This window comes from Eublepharis macularius, chromosome 14 (assembly GCF_028583425.1).
Source record: "Eublepharis macularius isolate TG4126 chromosome 14, MPM_Emac_v1.0, whole genome shotgun sequence".
Classification (NCBI taxonomy): domain Eukaryota; kingdom Metazoa; phylum Chordata; class Lepidosauria; order Squamata; family Eublepharidae; genus Eublepharis; species Eublepharis macularius.
Genome location: NC_072803.1, coordinates 130,931 through 148,287, shown reverse-complemented (window position 1 = coordinate 148,287; position 17,357 = coordinate 130,931). Strand labels below are relative to the sequence as shown.

The 17,357-nt window shown below is 44.2% G+C and overlaps 1 protein-coding gene across 4 annotated transcripts in view; it reads right to left on the bottom strand.

Moving 5' to 3' along the window:
* CEP164 (centrosomal protein 164) overlaps positions 1-17,357 on the bottom strand; it is a 112,491-nt gene that overhangs the window by 58,345 nt on the left and 36,789 nt on the right. For all 4 annotated transcript variants that reach the window (XR_008598236.1, XM_054998624.1, XM_054998625.1 and 1 more), the window contains 2 exons: positions 6,862-6,993; positions 1,288-1,504 (listed from right to left, as the gene is read on the bottom strand). Coding sequence is in view for 3 of the 4 variants with exons in the window: in XM_054998624.1 (XP_054854599.1) it covers positions 1,288-1,504; positions 6,862-6,993 (349 nt within the window). In the remaining variant the exon portion in view is untranslated. The remainder of the gene's footprint in view (positions 1-1,287; positions 1,505-6,861; positions 6,994-17,357) is intronic.

Sequence of the window (17,357 nt, the reverse complement as noted above, 5' to 3'; positions counted from 1 at the left end):
GTAATGCTGATTGCCACCTTGAGGTCAGGTAGCAATTTTCCACAGGCCAGTTTGGCTAGGGATCCTGGAGGTGTTTTGCCATCTTCTGGGAATGGAGCAGGGGTCACTGGGTCAGTGGGGGGGGGTGTTGCTGTGAAGTTTCTGCATTGTGCAGGGAGTTGGACTAGATGACCCTAAAGTTCCTTCCAACCCTATGATTATATGATTCTATCTGCAATAGTCTCATCTTCCAGGCCTGAGCTGTATGCATTCTGGTGGACGCTTAATAAAAGATTTTAAATTTACCACCTCAGATCTTATAGAGTCCTGTTCCTCTTTAAAAAACTGTGTGTTTTTAAACACTTCCCTGAGCAGGGCCAGAAAGATGAAATATCTTGTACTTGTTGGGCCTTGTGGTGCCTTAGGAGGTTTTCATACCAGCAAAGGTATCCAAATACCAGCCAGATAGTGTCTCTTTATCAGGCAAGGCAGTAAATGAAGAGTTCAGCGAAATGCAGCCACTTCCAAGCAGGAAGTCACGGTGACAAAAATAGTTTCTGATTCAAACTTCGGCCTGAAGTCAGATTGCAATGTGTTTGGGTAATCCTTTTAGAATTCTTTGTTTTTTTTCTAATCTAGGCTACACATTTTATCTAAGCTTCTAGTATATTTTCTTCCAATATTTTAGGAACTCAGAGGCATGTATTCCACCAATCGTGGGAGGTAAATTAGACTCTGAGTGACAGAGAGAGGGGGGGGGGAGAGAGGGAGAGAGAGACACACACACAGACAGAGAATGGCCACTGCTACAAAGCAGGTTTAAATGCCAGGTGGTGATCTGAGTATCTTGCCTGCTGCCCCCACAGGTTTTCAATAACTTCCATGATTCCTGATGGAATCTTAAATTCGATGACATTCTGCTTTCTTTTATTTAATCCAGATCCACCCTCTGAAACTTAAAACTACTCACCCATATGCTGAGGCTAAAACCTCTGCTGTAGCTGTTCCCATGTAATTCAGCAACATCACTTACCACCAAGGGAATCTCCCCTCTGCATTCATAAGCCACACACTGGTGCATGCACTTCCACACACTGACTTCTAGGGTGCACTATGCACCCTGCTGACAGCTTGGGGAAGACCAGACAGTGGCTCCAGAGAACCGGAAGAGATGAAAAAATAACGTAACCTCTCTGCAACCATCATGGTGCAAGAAAGAGGCTACTAGCTATCTAATAAGGGCTTCGCTAGAGATCAGCTTCTTAAGCCATCACAAGGCACCGAGGCTTGTTGAGAGGTCGCCCTCACCGCTTCCTTTTCCCTCTGCAGTCTCTCCTTCATCTCGCCCATGGCTCTCACATTCTCTTGCTCCAGCTTTTCCAGTTCTGCCTGCTGAAGAGCTTCTGCTTCCACCTTCATTTTCTCTAGAGCAAACTGCTTCTGCTTCTGAAACTCCTCCTCCTCCGACTGTTGCAACAATTCCAGATCCTCCCTGAGGTTGTGCAGGGCAGCCTCCTGCTCCAGCCTGAAAGATAACCAGCAAGACCCAGTCAGAAGCACGCCCTTCCAGCTCATGCAGTTGCCATTCAGCACTGAGGCTCTCAAGTGCCCCATTAAAAAAGAGAACTATATGTTTAGAGGTGGCAAGGTAGCCGCTTAACAGAAACTCCTAGTTAAGCCAGAAAAGGCACGTCAATCCAGAGTGTGCATCCTTGGGCATCCAAGCTGTGACAACTTGCTGCATACAATACTAGAAGAGCACACTTTTGAGAAATAAGTACACTGCAGGGACCATGATATGCAGACACGTGATATGCAGGTCAATATAGCTCATGTGTGGCTCAACACCTGCTAGCTTTGGAGATTTTCACCAAACTTTGGCTATACAAGAGACCTAAGAATCTACATCAGCCTGTGTGTAACTCTGAAAGAATCAGTTTAAGATAAGAACAGGTTGTTCACCAGTGACTGATCACTCCTGCATGGCCATCTGTGCTATTACATATAGTGGGTGGACCCAATGCTGTGTTTCCACACATACAAGGACTTCCATCCACAGCCCACGGTCTTCCCAGTTCCCTTCCCCTGCGGCAGCCCCAAATGATCCCCCAAATCCTGCTGCTGTGAATCCCCTCTCCACCAGGAGCAAGACTGCAAGGGATATTTCAAGCTGCTGTTGAAGGGGGGAGCCAGCAAAGACACGCCCCCCTGTGTTTCAGGGGTCCTTGCACCCATGGAAATGCAGGGAAGGCAGGTGTTCAGATGACCACTCAAAGAACATCAGTTACAGTTAATAGATCCAGAGGAGTTAGCCATGTTACTTGGTAGCTGAAAAATTGTAGAGTTCAGTAGCGTTTTTAAGACTAACCAACTTTATTGTAGCATAAGCTTTCTGACGAAGAGAGCTGTGGTTCTTGAAAGCTTATGCTACAATAAAGTTGGTTAGTCTTAAAAGAGTTACAGTTAAGCAACCTGTTCTTCTTAGTGGTTGCCTGTGTGCATCATACGGAGCGAAGAATGGTGGGCTAACATCCCTGGAGGCAGGAATAGGGGGCATAAATCAAATACGAGGTTAGCAATGCTTGACCACAAGATGAATGACTCTCATCTCTAGTGTGGAGGGCACAGGGTTGCGGCCTTCTACAAGGATGGACAACCTGCTATGTTGGTCTGACCCCAGAGACGGATGGATCCAGTTGGTTTCCGAATAGTTATGGGGGACTTAGCAGAGCCTTGAGGTTAACTCTGCACAAGCCTCTGAACCATGCTGAAATGCGGGAGCTGTTGACAGAACGGGTCCTTGGTACCTTCTCCACCACTCCCCCTGCAAAAAACAGGCTCCAGTGCCTTGCTTTACTAGGGAGCTGGGACTAGGAAGAAGTTGGGGGATATGACAGTGTGGTTATGCTGGCTGTGGAAAAACACCTTCAGCCCTAGAGATATGATTGATATTTCAATAACTGCAATGTAATGAAGACTGGCTGCAAGTTCATGGCTGGCAAAGAGGACAGGAAGGGTGATGGGTCATCAACCCTCAAGCACTCCAGTCTCCTGGCTTGCTGTAAACTATGCAAAACTGAATCATTCAGGAGGGCTTTTTTATGCAGGTGACAGGACTGTGTTGTAAGGAACTGGTTCAGACGATGCATTTGTTAAAGGGACAGGGACTGTAGACTATACTACTGCGTACTGTCTGTTGCTGTAACTATGGTCCTGCTGGATAATTCAGCATTGTGCAATACGTCATGTCAATTTGCTTGTTTTGTTTTAGCATTGATTTCAGCTTTGTATCCGATTTCTGCTTCTTTTCAAATATCTGCAACCCTCACCCTAAGCTGGGCTTTCCCTGAACCTGATCCGGCGGTTACAGCTGGTACAGATTGCGGCAGCGCGTGTCATCACCGGAATGCCAATGTGTGCACATATAACGCCAGTATTGCGCCAGCTGCACTGGTTGCCAGTGGAATACTGAATCAGGTTCAAGGTTTTGGTACTAACCTACAAAGCCCTATGCGGACTGGGACCGGCATATCTGCAGGACCGCCTCTCCCCATATGAACCCCAGAGGACTCTTCGCTCGAGCGATAAACATCTATTAAAGATCCCTGGCCCTAGGAAGGCCTGTTTGGCATCGACCAGGGCCAGGGCCTTTTCAGTCCTGGCCCCAGCCTGGTGGAACGCTCTGTCCAATGAGACCAGGGCCCAGCAAGATTTGTTAGCTTTTTGCCGGGCCTGCAAGACGGAGCTGTTCCGCCAGGCATATGGTTGATGCGAGGTGGTGCCCGCTAGCCAGGGGAGTAAAGCATATGCCCTCCCTTCTAGTGACACCTTCCATTTCTCACATATCTCCCTGTTAAAATGCTCTGGAAATGGCGAAAAAGGTGGTCGTCCAAATTATGTGCTGCTGTGTTTATATTTATATATATGTGTGTGTTATTTTAATCTATGGTATTTAAGGTGCTTTATGTTTTTAAACTGTTTAAACTGTGAAATGTGATTTTAAACTTTGTTGTAATCCGCCCTGAGCCTGCTGATGTGGGGAGGGCGGAATATAAATTGAATATAAATAAATAAATAAATATTGCATCATTTTCTGAATGTTTATTGAATGTCCCAGCTGTCAGGATCTGTCATGCTAAGAGAGCTTAACCTAAGTCACACCGTGTTAATTTGGGTAGTTGTGTAGTCTCTCTCTCCCTCCAGGTCCAGCTAAGCCGTGACCGCACTTTCCATGGGAGAGGATGCTGCGTCTTATCTGTTTTTCTCCAGAGCCGACCTTGACGGACCGGCTTTCCCACAGAAGAGCGCCCAGCAATGTGAACTCTGGGGGGAGGCTGGGAACGGAGGGTTTGATCTGTAACAACTTTCGTTTTGTAACTCATTCCTAACAAAGCTTTTGCTCAGCCAGGACTACCTTGGTTCTGGAGTGAGGGCCCCTATTCATGAATGCTGTCTTTCTAATAAACCTTTTGAAATCAAGAGACCTTGGCTTCTTGCAGAAGGGAGGAAGGCAGACTCTGGATAACTGGGATGCCATAGTCTGACACCAGCTGTTGATCGTATTGACTTACACTGTGTAATCCACCTTGAATCTCAGTGAGGAAGGCAGAATATAATTAGCATAAATTAAAACAAACAAACAAAAATAAATAAATTTACCTTTGGGCCCAATTCAAACTGTCAATGCCTTTAAAGCCTTTTATGATCATAGTTATTAAGCCACATCTTCTGGTATAGCTAGTCAGGACATGCTAACTACATTCTTCAGATGGTCTTCTCCTTTGAGTACCATTGGCTAGATGTCAACTGCCAGGTCACAAGCTTTATCCATGGGGAATCTAGACCTTTGAAATGACCTACCAGAGCGGATCTGGAGGATGCCTTTACTTACTACCTTTAGACAGCCACGTACAACAGTTTTATAACAGAAAGCATTTGGTGGGGGGTAAACTATTTTGGGAGATTTAGTAGAACTCCTTTTCATTTTTATTTATGTGTTTGTTTATTTGTTTATCTTACTACCTGCCCTTCTTCTGGGATGCTTCAATAACAGTCGAGCTAGGAGCAGGCTATGAAAAGAGCAATTTCTGTTCTGAATTTTATACATGTTTTTGAAGCATCTATTTGGAGGTGTAGTGAAAGGCTTATCCTAGGAATCCTTAGCCACTTGTAACAATGCTGGTAACACACGCAGTGCTAGCGGAGACTCAGACTCCAAACTGACTGGGTGAAAACAAGATCGCCTAGAGGTGGCCGTGACTGTTCAAGCCTCAAGTGTGGGGCCAGGAGCACAAGCTGTTCAGAGCAGGGCTTAAGAGCCTCGGCAGGAGAGCAGCCATTTCCCCACCAAGATAAGGGGCACCAGTGAGGGGATAAAGAACAATACCTCGGAGGAGTATAAGCATCCAACTCTCAGTTTCAAGCATCACTGGAACTATAGCAGAAGTTTGAGGATTCATAATACCAATGAAGTTGTCTCATTCTGGGAGGAAAGAAACCTCAGGGTGCAGAGCCTTATTCAGACCATCAGTCCCAGGAGTGACATGTCAGTGACGGGACAGAGCCCTATCGCCTGAGGCGCTGACTCCAGACAGCCTTCTGAAAAGGTGTACATGAACTGCACCTCCACAGAGGCTAAGATTTATTTACAGTATTCTCCCCTTCTCCATTTTATCCTCACAACCACCCTGCGAAGCAGGTCAGGCTGGCTGAGTGTGTGTGTGACTGGCCTAAGGCCACCCAGCAAGGCTCTGTGGCAGGGTGGAGATTTGAACCTCAGTCTCCCAAATCCTTGTCTGATGCTCTAGTCATGTGCTCTCTCAATCTAGGACCATGATTTGGTTATGTAGGCGCATCCGAAACCGTGGTAACATCTTAGAAATGTTCCAACAATAAGATGATGGAAGGATCCAGGCTGTCCTGCAACCAGAGGCCAGTGCTGAACTGCCCATTCTTGGATTTGATTTAGAAACCACAGACGACGAAGTGGAGACAGTCAAAGGAAGGAGCAACAGCTCTGAATTTTTCCTTCTCTTCTTTGCTGGCTTTAGCAAAGTGGAAAGTTTGAATTGTCTTCAAGGACTTAGGTTCATCTTTAGCCTCTGCACATGAGTGCTTAGGAGTGGGCACAAGCGATTCAGTCTGGGGGCGAGAAGGCACCTGAGCGGACGATGGAACCAGAGGGCCGGAGCTTGTGCCTGCCAGTCCTAAAGTCGTGGAATCCAAAGGGAGGGCTGTGCGATCAACAACTGCTTCCCACATGTTTTGTGAATCTTTGTCAATGAAGCCAGGATTCACTCTGGGGCCCCCTCCCAAGCAAAAGGCACAGACCGTCCACTTGTGTGAAGCACTTTGTTCCCACAATTTTCTCTGTGCTCAAACACACTCCTCAGAGCCACAGACAGAAGGGAAAACAAAACTGGCCAACATCAAGAGCAAAGAGAACGAGGAGGTTCCATAAAGTGTAGATGATAAGCACAGTGTGAGGTAAAAGCATGACGAAAAACAGACAAAATGGAGCTGACAGCAAGAAAAATCCACAACGTTGCTGCAAAGAACCTGATTGGGAAGGTGTGTCCCCAGACACTCCATGCCTGCATGCGCCATCAGTCAAGATGGTTGCCAGTTCAAGCTTTTAGCTTAGTTATCAAAGACTCTGAGCAGGCCCTGAGGGCAGGCTCGAATGTGAGGCAGAGACCACAAAGAAGAAGAGCCGGGTATTTCAAAATGCTGCCCAGGAAAGAAATCTTGCAGGTAATTTCCCAAGCAAAGGAGCACACACAAACCCAACTGAAACCAAGTTCCCCATGCCTGTGCTCTCCCTCCCAAGGCCAGGCCATGAAGAGGCCAATACTCACAGACCCGACCCGCTCAAAGTGACACCTGAGTTTCTCCTTCTCTGCTTCCAGTTCAGATTGGATCTGGATCTGCAACTTCAGGAGTTTGTCTTGCAACTCCTCCCTCAAGCGCAGCTCCTCCTCTTGCCTAGTCTTCTCCAACTCTGTTTTCAGTGACCTAAAAGATGAGCAGAAGACAGTTTGAGCATCCCCTGAAAACCCCTTCCTTGATAAGCACTGCTAAGGCCTTTCTATCTTTTCCAAGAACAGGATGAGGTGGCTCAAACAGTTAGATAAGATTCACTCAATGTTAAGAACCTGGAAGAAAAGATCTGAAGAGATCAAGACTGAAAAGAAACTACCAGTCAAAAGCTCCAAAATATACCTCCTGGCACACGTCTAGTCTACAGAGCTGCTTTATCATAGCGGTCAAGTGGTTGGGCTGTGAGTTGGCACTCTGCTGGTTCAAATTCCATTACTGCCATGAGTTCAGCAGGTGGCCTTGGGGAAGCCCCCCCTCTCAGACCCAGCTGCATTTTGAGGATAACAACAACAACACTGACTTTGTTCACCATCTGTCTGGAAGAGTGGTATATAAGCGCAGTTGTTATTAGTCTGCTTCCACACGCCATTTTCTGTCCCTGCCCATTGCTAAAGCATGCCAGAGACCCAAATATTTAAAACTTCGTTTGGCGTGAGATGAGCCTAAGCTCCGAGTCCACAAAGGTGATCGTTTAAGAGTGCCCTTCCATTGTAAGAGATGGGTCTCTATTTTTCTCGTGACGTTTGGCTCACACAGAAACCCTAACCCTCCCTCCCTTCCTCCATCTTGGTTAGCGTGGAAGGGATCCGCGTGCATCTCTGGGCAGGGGCTGGATGGAACTGACGTGCAGACTGCCAGCTGGTTATTATTTACGGAAACCGAAGGGGTGTGGCTGCCAGTCCATTTGCTTATCCAGCAAATTCTTATCTCACCCTCACCCTCCACGCAACTCTGGGAAACATCCAAGGTTTCCTCCTCCTTGAACAGGAGTGACTGGCTTCATGGCCAAGCGGAGGGAGGGGAGTGAAGACAGGGGCTCCTCAGTCCTAGTCCAGCATTCTAGCATCGCATTGCCCCCCCCACCCCCCAGTAAGGAAAACCTCTCTTTTATCTCTAGCCGTATCCCTCTGTCACTCCAAGACTCTTCCCTCAGGATGTGGATCCCTTCTTAAGCCAACATGATAACCGTCTGCCCTGGATCCCAGCCAAGGGCTATAATAGGGGCACGAGTATTTGCTCTCCAAGCATGCCGTGGTGATCATCTGTTCCCCCTCTGGTGACCCAGAGCGCAGGAGGGGGCGGGCTGCTCATTCCTGCCATTATATCGCAATGTCTAGGCACTCTGTGTAGCTCTTTGGGTGAAGGAAAGGTTCATCCAGCTTGCTCTTCAGCGGCAGTACAGCCTGCTCCCAATTGGCCCCAATCCTTCCCTTCAGCTTGGAGACGGAGGGAGGGAAAGGGGAGAGCAAGGAACTGTCCCTGACTTTGTGCTTCATTCAGAAGGGGCTCAGAGCATTTCAGCAACTCAAAGAAAAAGGGAGAGTTTTGAAGCAGCAAACTTCTGAACAAACTTCCAAATGGCTGAACAAACTTATTATGGCTTAAGCGTTCTAGAGTCAAAGAGCACAATGCGCCCTCGCCTAACAGGTACCTACAGAGAGAAAAAACAATAATCTTTTACAAAGTAAGGCCATGTACTCAATCTGTATCATTACAGTATTATCACAGTGTTATTAGATGGGACACAAAAGCCGCTATAATGAATATGAGATCTAATCAGGACAGGCCTGGCTCATTCTCAACTGTCAGTGGCAGCCGCTAAATAAGCATAGCAAGATCCTAGAAAGAACGTGACTTTCCACCATGTTACCTCTGCTAAAGAATCCCAATTAGGTAACTTCTCTGAAATACTCTCTTTCTCCCTTATTGGGGACCTGGACTCCTCTGAAATCTGAAGCTCAACACAGTATCACAAAAGACCACACCGTGATGGAATTTACTGCTGATTATATATTGCTATGTAGTTTATATATTTCCTTGAAATAATAAGCAGCTTGGATTTACTTTGGATTTTCAGTACTGTGGACTGCTTCCTGTTGAAATTACAAGCAAATATTTCAGATGTCACTGTCAAGAAACTGACTTTGCCTACTCTGTTTCTTGGCCTTTTCCAGACTTTGGTTACTGTTTTCGGCCCTAGTCATAACTAAAGAAGGCTCCTCTCTGGGATAGGGCAGTCACAATGGCTCTGCAAGTTCTCAGAAGACAATGGGATGGAACCAGGCACAGATGCAGATCAGAGATCTTCAAGGACAGAACCAGAGAGGGAGTTTTACACTTGCATTCCATCTCATTAACAAAAAACCCTGGGAGTGGAGAGAGCTGCGCTAACTGCGCATATGTGCCTGCTGCAGGGGCATGTTGTCACAAGGTTAGCTACTCAGGGATTGCTCAAGCCGATGAGGCCATCATCACGGCCACCAAGCAAGGGTTTTCATTTTAGTCTTCTCCTGCCCAGGAATGGTTGCTGGAGGATGCCTGTGGCCATACACCTTCCTTCTGCTTTGGGCCTGATGAGCAAGACAGGTGCCAGCTCAGGACTCTTGTTCTTGGATTTGGGGCTTTGAAGTACTATTGTGCTCTAGCCTGACAAGGTAACATTTGGTTAGAAGACTGAAAGCCTGTCTAGTATAGTTAGAATAGGTATTTATCTTTTATTTTCCTTTCCTGTTTGCACACTTTTATAATTGTAACCTGTTGCACCTCTTTTAATAAAAATTATTATTTTTCTGTGGTGTTATTTGGGGTTTTCGCCCTTCTATCTGAATTCAGTACTTTGGCCTATTTTGTTACAACTACCCAAGCAACTGTTTTGTGGATCTCTGCACAGCCCAACTTGCAGGGCTGACTTCTGGTTTCATGCATGGTGGGACTGGAGGCCTGTATCTCGGTCTCACAGCTAAGGGTTAGTCAGACAGCTGGTGGTGGCTCCATTACCTTGGGAAGTGAGGAATCATGCTGCAGCTTTGAACATTTCACTCTTGTCCCTCATCCCAAAGCCCTCTTGTGGGACAAGGAGGCTTTGACGTCCTATAAAAATCTGTTGTTCGTTATGACAATGAGCTAATAATATTCACAGAAAAATCTCAGGAACAAGTTTGCTACTTAGGTAGAAAGCCCCATGGCATGCTTGGGAGATAGCTCATAAAATTCAGTCATTGCGATGTGTTGGACCTTGTAATAATGCGCATATAAGCTTATCACACCGTATAACCTCAGAATCTCTCAGAATTGGAATTCTGTCAAATTCTGCTTTCTCCTTTTTTGACAAAACCCTGTATAAGCAGCTTAGAAATTTAACTGCTTCCCCTTAAAATCAATTAAAGCAGAATAAGAAGGACATGCATGCTTATATAGGATTAATTTCTAAGGGATATGCCAATGTTCTGTTATCTATTTAATAATTTTTATTTAATCACATTGACCGTTATCAGACATTTTTAAAAATAAAAAGTTTTAATCAATACATTGACAGTTTATTGCCAGGCAAATACAGAACTTTCACTTTGAACATAGAAGAAATAAAGACACCTCAACGTCTTCCTAAAAGTGAGGGCTGTGGAAGGATAGAACATTGTGAGGCCACATTCAGTTACACAGCAGTGTGATTTACAGTGGTCAATACATTGATTTAATTCAGCCAAATAAATAAATAAATTTCCACTTGGCAGTTTCACGGCTCCCTCACAGGTGGGTCTGTGCTACCACCACGTAACCATTATTCTTTGGGTTGAGGTCCTGATAAGCACAAAATTGGGTTGACTACTAAGGCCAGCCGAGGCTGCTGCATGTAACGTTTTAAGGTGAGCTGCTTCCGGTAGTGCTCGGCTGGGGATGCTTTTGTGGAGCTCTGAAGCATTAAGGTCTTTTTTTTTATTCTGTGGACCTATTTTATTTTACAAGGTCACACTCAAAGCTAGAATAGTATAAGTGTGTTTTCCTGCAGTTTAGTTAGATTTTATTTTCCTTTCACTTTCCAATAAGCCTCTAAGAGGCCACAGTAAACTTCTGCAGCCGTAGTTGTAAATCTCTTTGGAAGCCTCCAATCTTAGGGTAATTAGTTGACACAGCCTTCTGTTATTGTGTTGACACAGCCTTCTGTTATTGTGTCTTACCTGCTGCTGGTGAAATGACTAAAAGCAAAAAAAGGAACAGAAACAATTTGGACTCTGATTCCCTGGTAACCTCTGGCCACAAAACTCACAAGTAGCTTCACATAGATGATTTATTTTTCCAAGACGGAGCCCCATGGGAGACTATTCCTTCTTCAAATAACAGGTTTAATGTATTGGCTGCTTTGAACCTGAACCCCTCCAGTCTAACACAAGTTCCATCCTCAGCTAATGAGGTCTCTGCTGTCAGGGTGGGGGAGACCTCTACTCTCCAACAGAAGTCCACCCCAAATTAAAGTCCCTTAAATTCTGCAGGAGAAATTACAAAAGCAGTCCTAATTAAAATCATAGGGGATCAGTGTCTTCTCACAGCAGACACAGTTATAGCCATTTTCCAACAACTTAAGCTATCAGCCAACTTGGTTAGTTTGGAAAATCTGCTAAAGAAAAACCTGGATGGAGGTCTGTTGCAAACAGAAGTAACAAAACACCCATTTGAAGGAGAGGCTGTTTCCTTGCATCTACAAACCGAGAAGCTCTAGAGCTGCCTCTGGCCATCCTCCCACTTTGAATGTTAAAGCAGCAGAGCAACTTTCCTCTAAAGATACTTTGATGTGGAAAAGCTCCAGATAACTCTGGAAATTGCTCAAGTTGCAGCGAATGCAGGCCGTTGGTCTAATAGACAAGAAGTGGTTTACTCACTATGCTGGCTGTTGAGGCTGGAGGCTGAGGAGGTGGATCTTGAATTAATTAAAAGACTTCCTAACCGTTTCTCAAGTAGAAGCATGGTTCTCTCATTCCGGCAGCCTACCATCCCACAGATGCTGCTAAAAATGAGAGGATTTTAAGGCACTTTTGGTATTTGTCCAGTTGGAACTTTTCAGGACACAAGTAAGAGTCCTCTTTTTTCAAGAGGAGTTAGCCGTGTTAGTCTGTAGTAGAAAAATCGAAAAGAGTCCAGTAGCACCTTTAAGACTAACCAACTTTATTGTAGCATAAGCTTTCGAGAATCACGCATCTGACGAAGAGAGCTGTGGCTCTCGACAGCTTATGCTACAGTAAAGTTGGTTAGTCTTAAAGGTGCCACTGGACTCTCTTCTCTTTTCAAGAGGCGGTGATTGTGCTCCATCTGCCAGAGGCCTTCGGAAAACTCAGAAACAACAGTGCATGGATAAAGTTATGGTATCCCCTACGGAGGGCAGTGGAGAACTACTGAATGGAAGTAAAACATCCATTAATCTGGTCAGTGAGTTGAAACAAATCACACAAGCAACATTAAAAAGGGCTGAACCTTTGAAGGACCTAATTGACTATGGGCTGTCAAAGGACACTTCTCCAACGAACTTTTCAACCTCTTTGCAATGTTGTAATACTCAAGACAATGCTACCCAACAGCCTGAGATTTCTAACTCACAGGTCAATCCATCTGTTACTATGGACTTCTCTCCGCCATCTAAGGTTACACAGCAAGCACTTAATAGGCGGGCGCCTCCAAAGTCCAACAAGACTCCAGAAGGAGGAGATTTGAATGTTCTAACTTCTTCTAACCAGGGGACTAAACTTCCGGCATACCTGATTATGGAGCTTGAACAACCAAAACAACAGGAACACTTTTTATCAAAAAACACAATAGAAGAGGACCTTTTAAACTCTTTTTCAGGCCTCCCATCTACAGAACAAACCGAGATCACTGTCAGATTGGAACGTCTAAGAATGAGGCTCCTGAGCATCAAAAAAGATTCTTCAATAGCAGCACCTGTCGCTTGTCAACAAGCCATTGAATCTTCTGACTGTTCGTCTGAAGCCGAACCACCATCGCTCACTGCTCCTGATACTATGACCCATAAGTCCCTTACGAATCAGACAGTCAGGCCCCCAAACTCCAATCTTACCCAGAGGACCCATGGTTCATGTCCACTCAGCAAGCCTGCAGTGGCTGTAAGAGATGGTCAACAGGCAACTGGACCATCTTCTAAAAATGGTGATGTATTTTTAGATCCTGAGGACAATTTAAATAAGATAACATCCGAGGTCTGACAATTAAAGTTCCTTTTATGGAACCTTGGGGGTTGGTGGAACAAGCTCCATGACCTGGACTTTCTCAGTTTTTTGCATATACTTTTTTTTCAGGAGACCTGGTGTAATGATTTTAAGTAAATGTGTGCACGTGTCTTTAAATGCTTGGTGTGAGATAGGTGAAGAGTGGAGGTGAAAGAGAGGGATGAGTGAGTGATATGATTGGTTGATGACTGAGAGTGTGGGCGGAGTGAATGCAGTTTAGACAGAGAGTGGAGAGCAAAGGTTGCAGTCAGAAGAAAACAGGCTAGCTGTGTGGTGCCTGAGTATGTTGAAGTATTTATGAGAGAAATATAACCTGAGTGGAACCTGAACTGAGCATGTTTGTGAAAGGACACTCAGTCAGGGAAAGAGAGGCCAGCTGTGTGCTGCCTGAGGAGTTTTAAGCATTTCCGTGAGAGAAATACTGAGTCAGAGAAAGAGGCTAACTGTGTGTGAAACCTTAGAAGAAATCTGTATGAATGAGTTTATAGGAAGTAACTTTAAGAACCGAGAACTACATTTATGAAACCGATACACTTCTTGAAAAAATAAAAATTTATTTTGTTTTTGTTATATCCCAGAGTAGCTGTCATTGCTATATCCCATTCCTATCCTCAGGGCCACATAGAACCACGAAGGAGCCTGACGCTTAGGCACGTTACCAAAGGGAAAATTTAAATAAAATATCTTGGAATATAATATTCCTAGTGGCAGCAAACTACCCAGAGGGTGTTAAGGGAAAGATTAAAGGAAAAATCTACCCAAGAGAAAGTAAGGGTCATAACACCTGGTGTCAGGTCTTGGAGGAGCCCTCTATTAAGGGATATAGGGCCATTATAGCTCCAGCAATAAAATTCCACACTAAAGGTCGGGGTGCTGGAGGTCTAGCAATTTTAATAACAGTGGAACTGGATGTCGACATCTTAGTATTGGAAAATAGTTGTTTAGGTAATTTTCAAACCTTGTATATAAGTTGAAATATAAATAAATAAATAAAATAAGGGGTCGTTGCTTGCCGTTGAATCAAGTGACCGTTCGAGCGGGAACGGTTGCGGTGGCACGTGAGCAACAGCCCCTTTGGAGTCCTAGAAAGCGTTGTAAAATCCTCCGTCGGCAGGCCTGCGCACGCGCAGTCCCATGTGGGGCTGCACAGAAGAAAGAAGATGAACTCCGGGTTTTAGGAGACTCAAGTGGTCGGAGCAGCTAAGTATTAAATTATCTCAAAGTTTAGCTGACCCTGAATTGGAGGATTTGAAGCTAGCTCTTTCTCTATCGGGTAAGGAGGCGATTAAAATTTTTCAAGCCATAATTGACCATTTTAAACCGTTTTTGTCAACAGCAGGCCTACCAATCCTCTACCTTTTCTTAATAGTCACTGGTACAATCAAGAATGCAAAGCAATTAAAAAAGAACTAATGTTCCTAATGCGTCAAGGCACAATAATTACGATTCTTTGATGCCTTACCTACTGAAACTTAGGTCCTATTACAAAAACTTAATTAAACTAAAGAAAAGGGACTATGCCATATCCCAATGGATTGAGCTAGAACCAGCTGTATTAAAGAAAAATGAAGCCCGCTTCTGGGACATCATCTCTTGTGATATGGGTGACCCCTCTTGGCAGATTCATGCGCATATTCCTCCTAAAGTTTGGGTATAGCATTTTAGCAAGGTTTTTGGGTCATGTGCCCCTTCTTCCACGGCAGTTACTCCTCAGATACAGAGCCCTACTCCAGTCATTACAGATCTGCCTGAATGGGATCCTGTCTTGGAGAAAGAAATTAAAGGCTTGATCTCTTCATTGGCTTCTGGGAAATTGCCTGGGGAAGACTTGATTCCCCCAGAATTTTATAAAACATTTCCTGAGTGGTGGTCTTCTGTGTTAGCCCCAGTCTTTACACAAATTAACAAAACTGGCATAATACCACCCGGTTGGAAGCTAAGTATTATCTTTCCTATTAATAAGAAAGGAGACAAAGCAGACCCTCAGAATTATAGACCAATAAGCCTACTTGACATAGTAGCAAAGGTCTATAGCAGATACTTATTGCTCAAGTTTGAGGACTGGGTCACTGAGAACTGTATTATCCATCCTCACCAAGCAGGCTTTAGGAAAGATCTTTGTACAGTCAATCACTGCCAAACTCTGTACCAATTGGCTTATGCAGGCTTAAATGGACCCAGAAAATCTCTATATGTAACATTTGTGGATTTGGCCGCCATGTTTGATTCTATTGACAGGAATAGACTCTGGCAAAAACTGGCAGAACTGAACATCGAGTTGCATTCAGACATCTGGGCTCAAATCAGAGCGGGTTTGGCGGGTTCTATGACTAACAAAATTCCAATTCTTAAGGGTGTGAAACAGGGCTGTGTGTTGGCCCCAGTACTGTTTAACTTATATACAAACAACATTGGTGAGAGGTTTTGTGTCTTGGCGGACACAAAATCTCAATTCTATTATATGCTGATGATACAGCATTGGTATCTCTTACCAAAATTGGGATGAGATGACTGCTTCAGCAATTAGGATTGTACTGCAAGGAAGAGGCCCTTAACATTAATTTTGAAAAAACTAAAGTCATGGTCTTCAGAAAAAGGGCACAAATCTCTTTCCGGAATATACTGGGCAAACCAATTAATCAGTGTAGCTGCTTTAAATACCTAGGGATTACATACAGAGAAAATCTGAATTGGAATGTACATGTTGCCACAGTTAAAGCTTCTGTGACAAGGATTGTAGGATCTATTTTGAGGGTTTTTTTTTACCAAGGGTGGAGTACTTATAGACCCCGCTTTAAAATTATTTAAGAGTAAGGTTATTCCCCACCTTTCGTATGGCGCCGAGGTGTGGGGATGGAAGGAGGATATTATTATCCTCCTTCGACAATATATCGATATTATTATCAGTTTTGAAACAATCCAAAATCAGCTTCTACGTCGAATTCTGTCTCTTCCCAAAGGAGCGCCAGTCGCCCTAATGAGAACAGAAACAGGTCTGCCCTCTTTGAGGGCACAGGTGCAACTTGTGGTACTAAAATTCTGGGGGGGAAACAAAGCAGCCAGATCTGATACATTCAGATACCTGGCATTTAATCAAATGCTATCTAAGGACCTGGTGCGCCACTGTTTTCTTCATAATATATTAAAAGATATTCCATCCCCGACAATCTTCTCAACCCCTCAGCAAATAACTTACATCTTCAAGACTGGGTCTATAAGGGTGATGCCCTGTTAGATAAGACAGGCGGTCTTGAACTGTCAGCCTCTTGGTTCAAACTCTTCTAGTGCAATCATTCTAGAGCATCTTACTTAGTATTGCAAACTATAACCTTAAAGCAGCCTTCACATCCCTATACTTCGAAACAATGCCAACCGTAGTTTTAGCAGGCCGCTACAATAAAATACCTAAGGACCAGTGCTTCTGTCCCTGTGGAACATCTGCAATTGAGGACTTACCTCATTATATTCTTAACTGCCCGTTGTATGCCCAACCTAGGACTACATTTTTTCCTGAGATGTTGCCTGATCTTTGTACCCACTCAGATCCCGAGAAGATCGTAGTTTTACTAGCCGATTCTGATGCTAACATATCCTACAAAATGGCTTTATATGCCCTGGCTGCAAAAAAAATACGGGCCAATCCTGTGCTTAAGGGATTAAATTAACACTGAACATTGTGGTTAGCCAGATGTCTGATAAGTGCTGGAAATGTAAACAGCATGAAGGTTCATTCTATCATATGTGGTGGACTTGTGATAAGGCTAAGCAGTTCTGGGGGGATATAGTTAAAGTTATTTCAGATATTTTACAAAGGAATATAAATAAAACCCTGGAATTGCTGTTATTATGTATGAACCTAGAAGATTTTGATAAAACGGACAGAGTTATGGTGTTTTATATGATCACGGTGGCCAGAATGTGTTATGCACAGATGTGGAAGACTCAGGAGATACCATCTATGGAAGATTGGATTTTGAAAGTTTTGAACATGGCAGAAATGGACAAATTAACAAGGAAATTGAAAGAACAAGAAGAATTGGACTATACATCAAGCTGGGAAAAATTTAAGAAACATGTGGGAAAAAAGTGGGACATGAAGGGGAAATTGTGGTCTTTGGAGAAGTAGGGGAGATAGAAACTTACTTAAGCTTAAAAAGGGGTATATTTTACTATATGTTATGGGATTAGTATAGTATATTTACAGGGGATATGTATGTAATTTTGTTTTACTTAGCATATGTAATTATTACTTATGTAATCTTTATA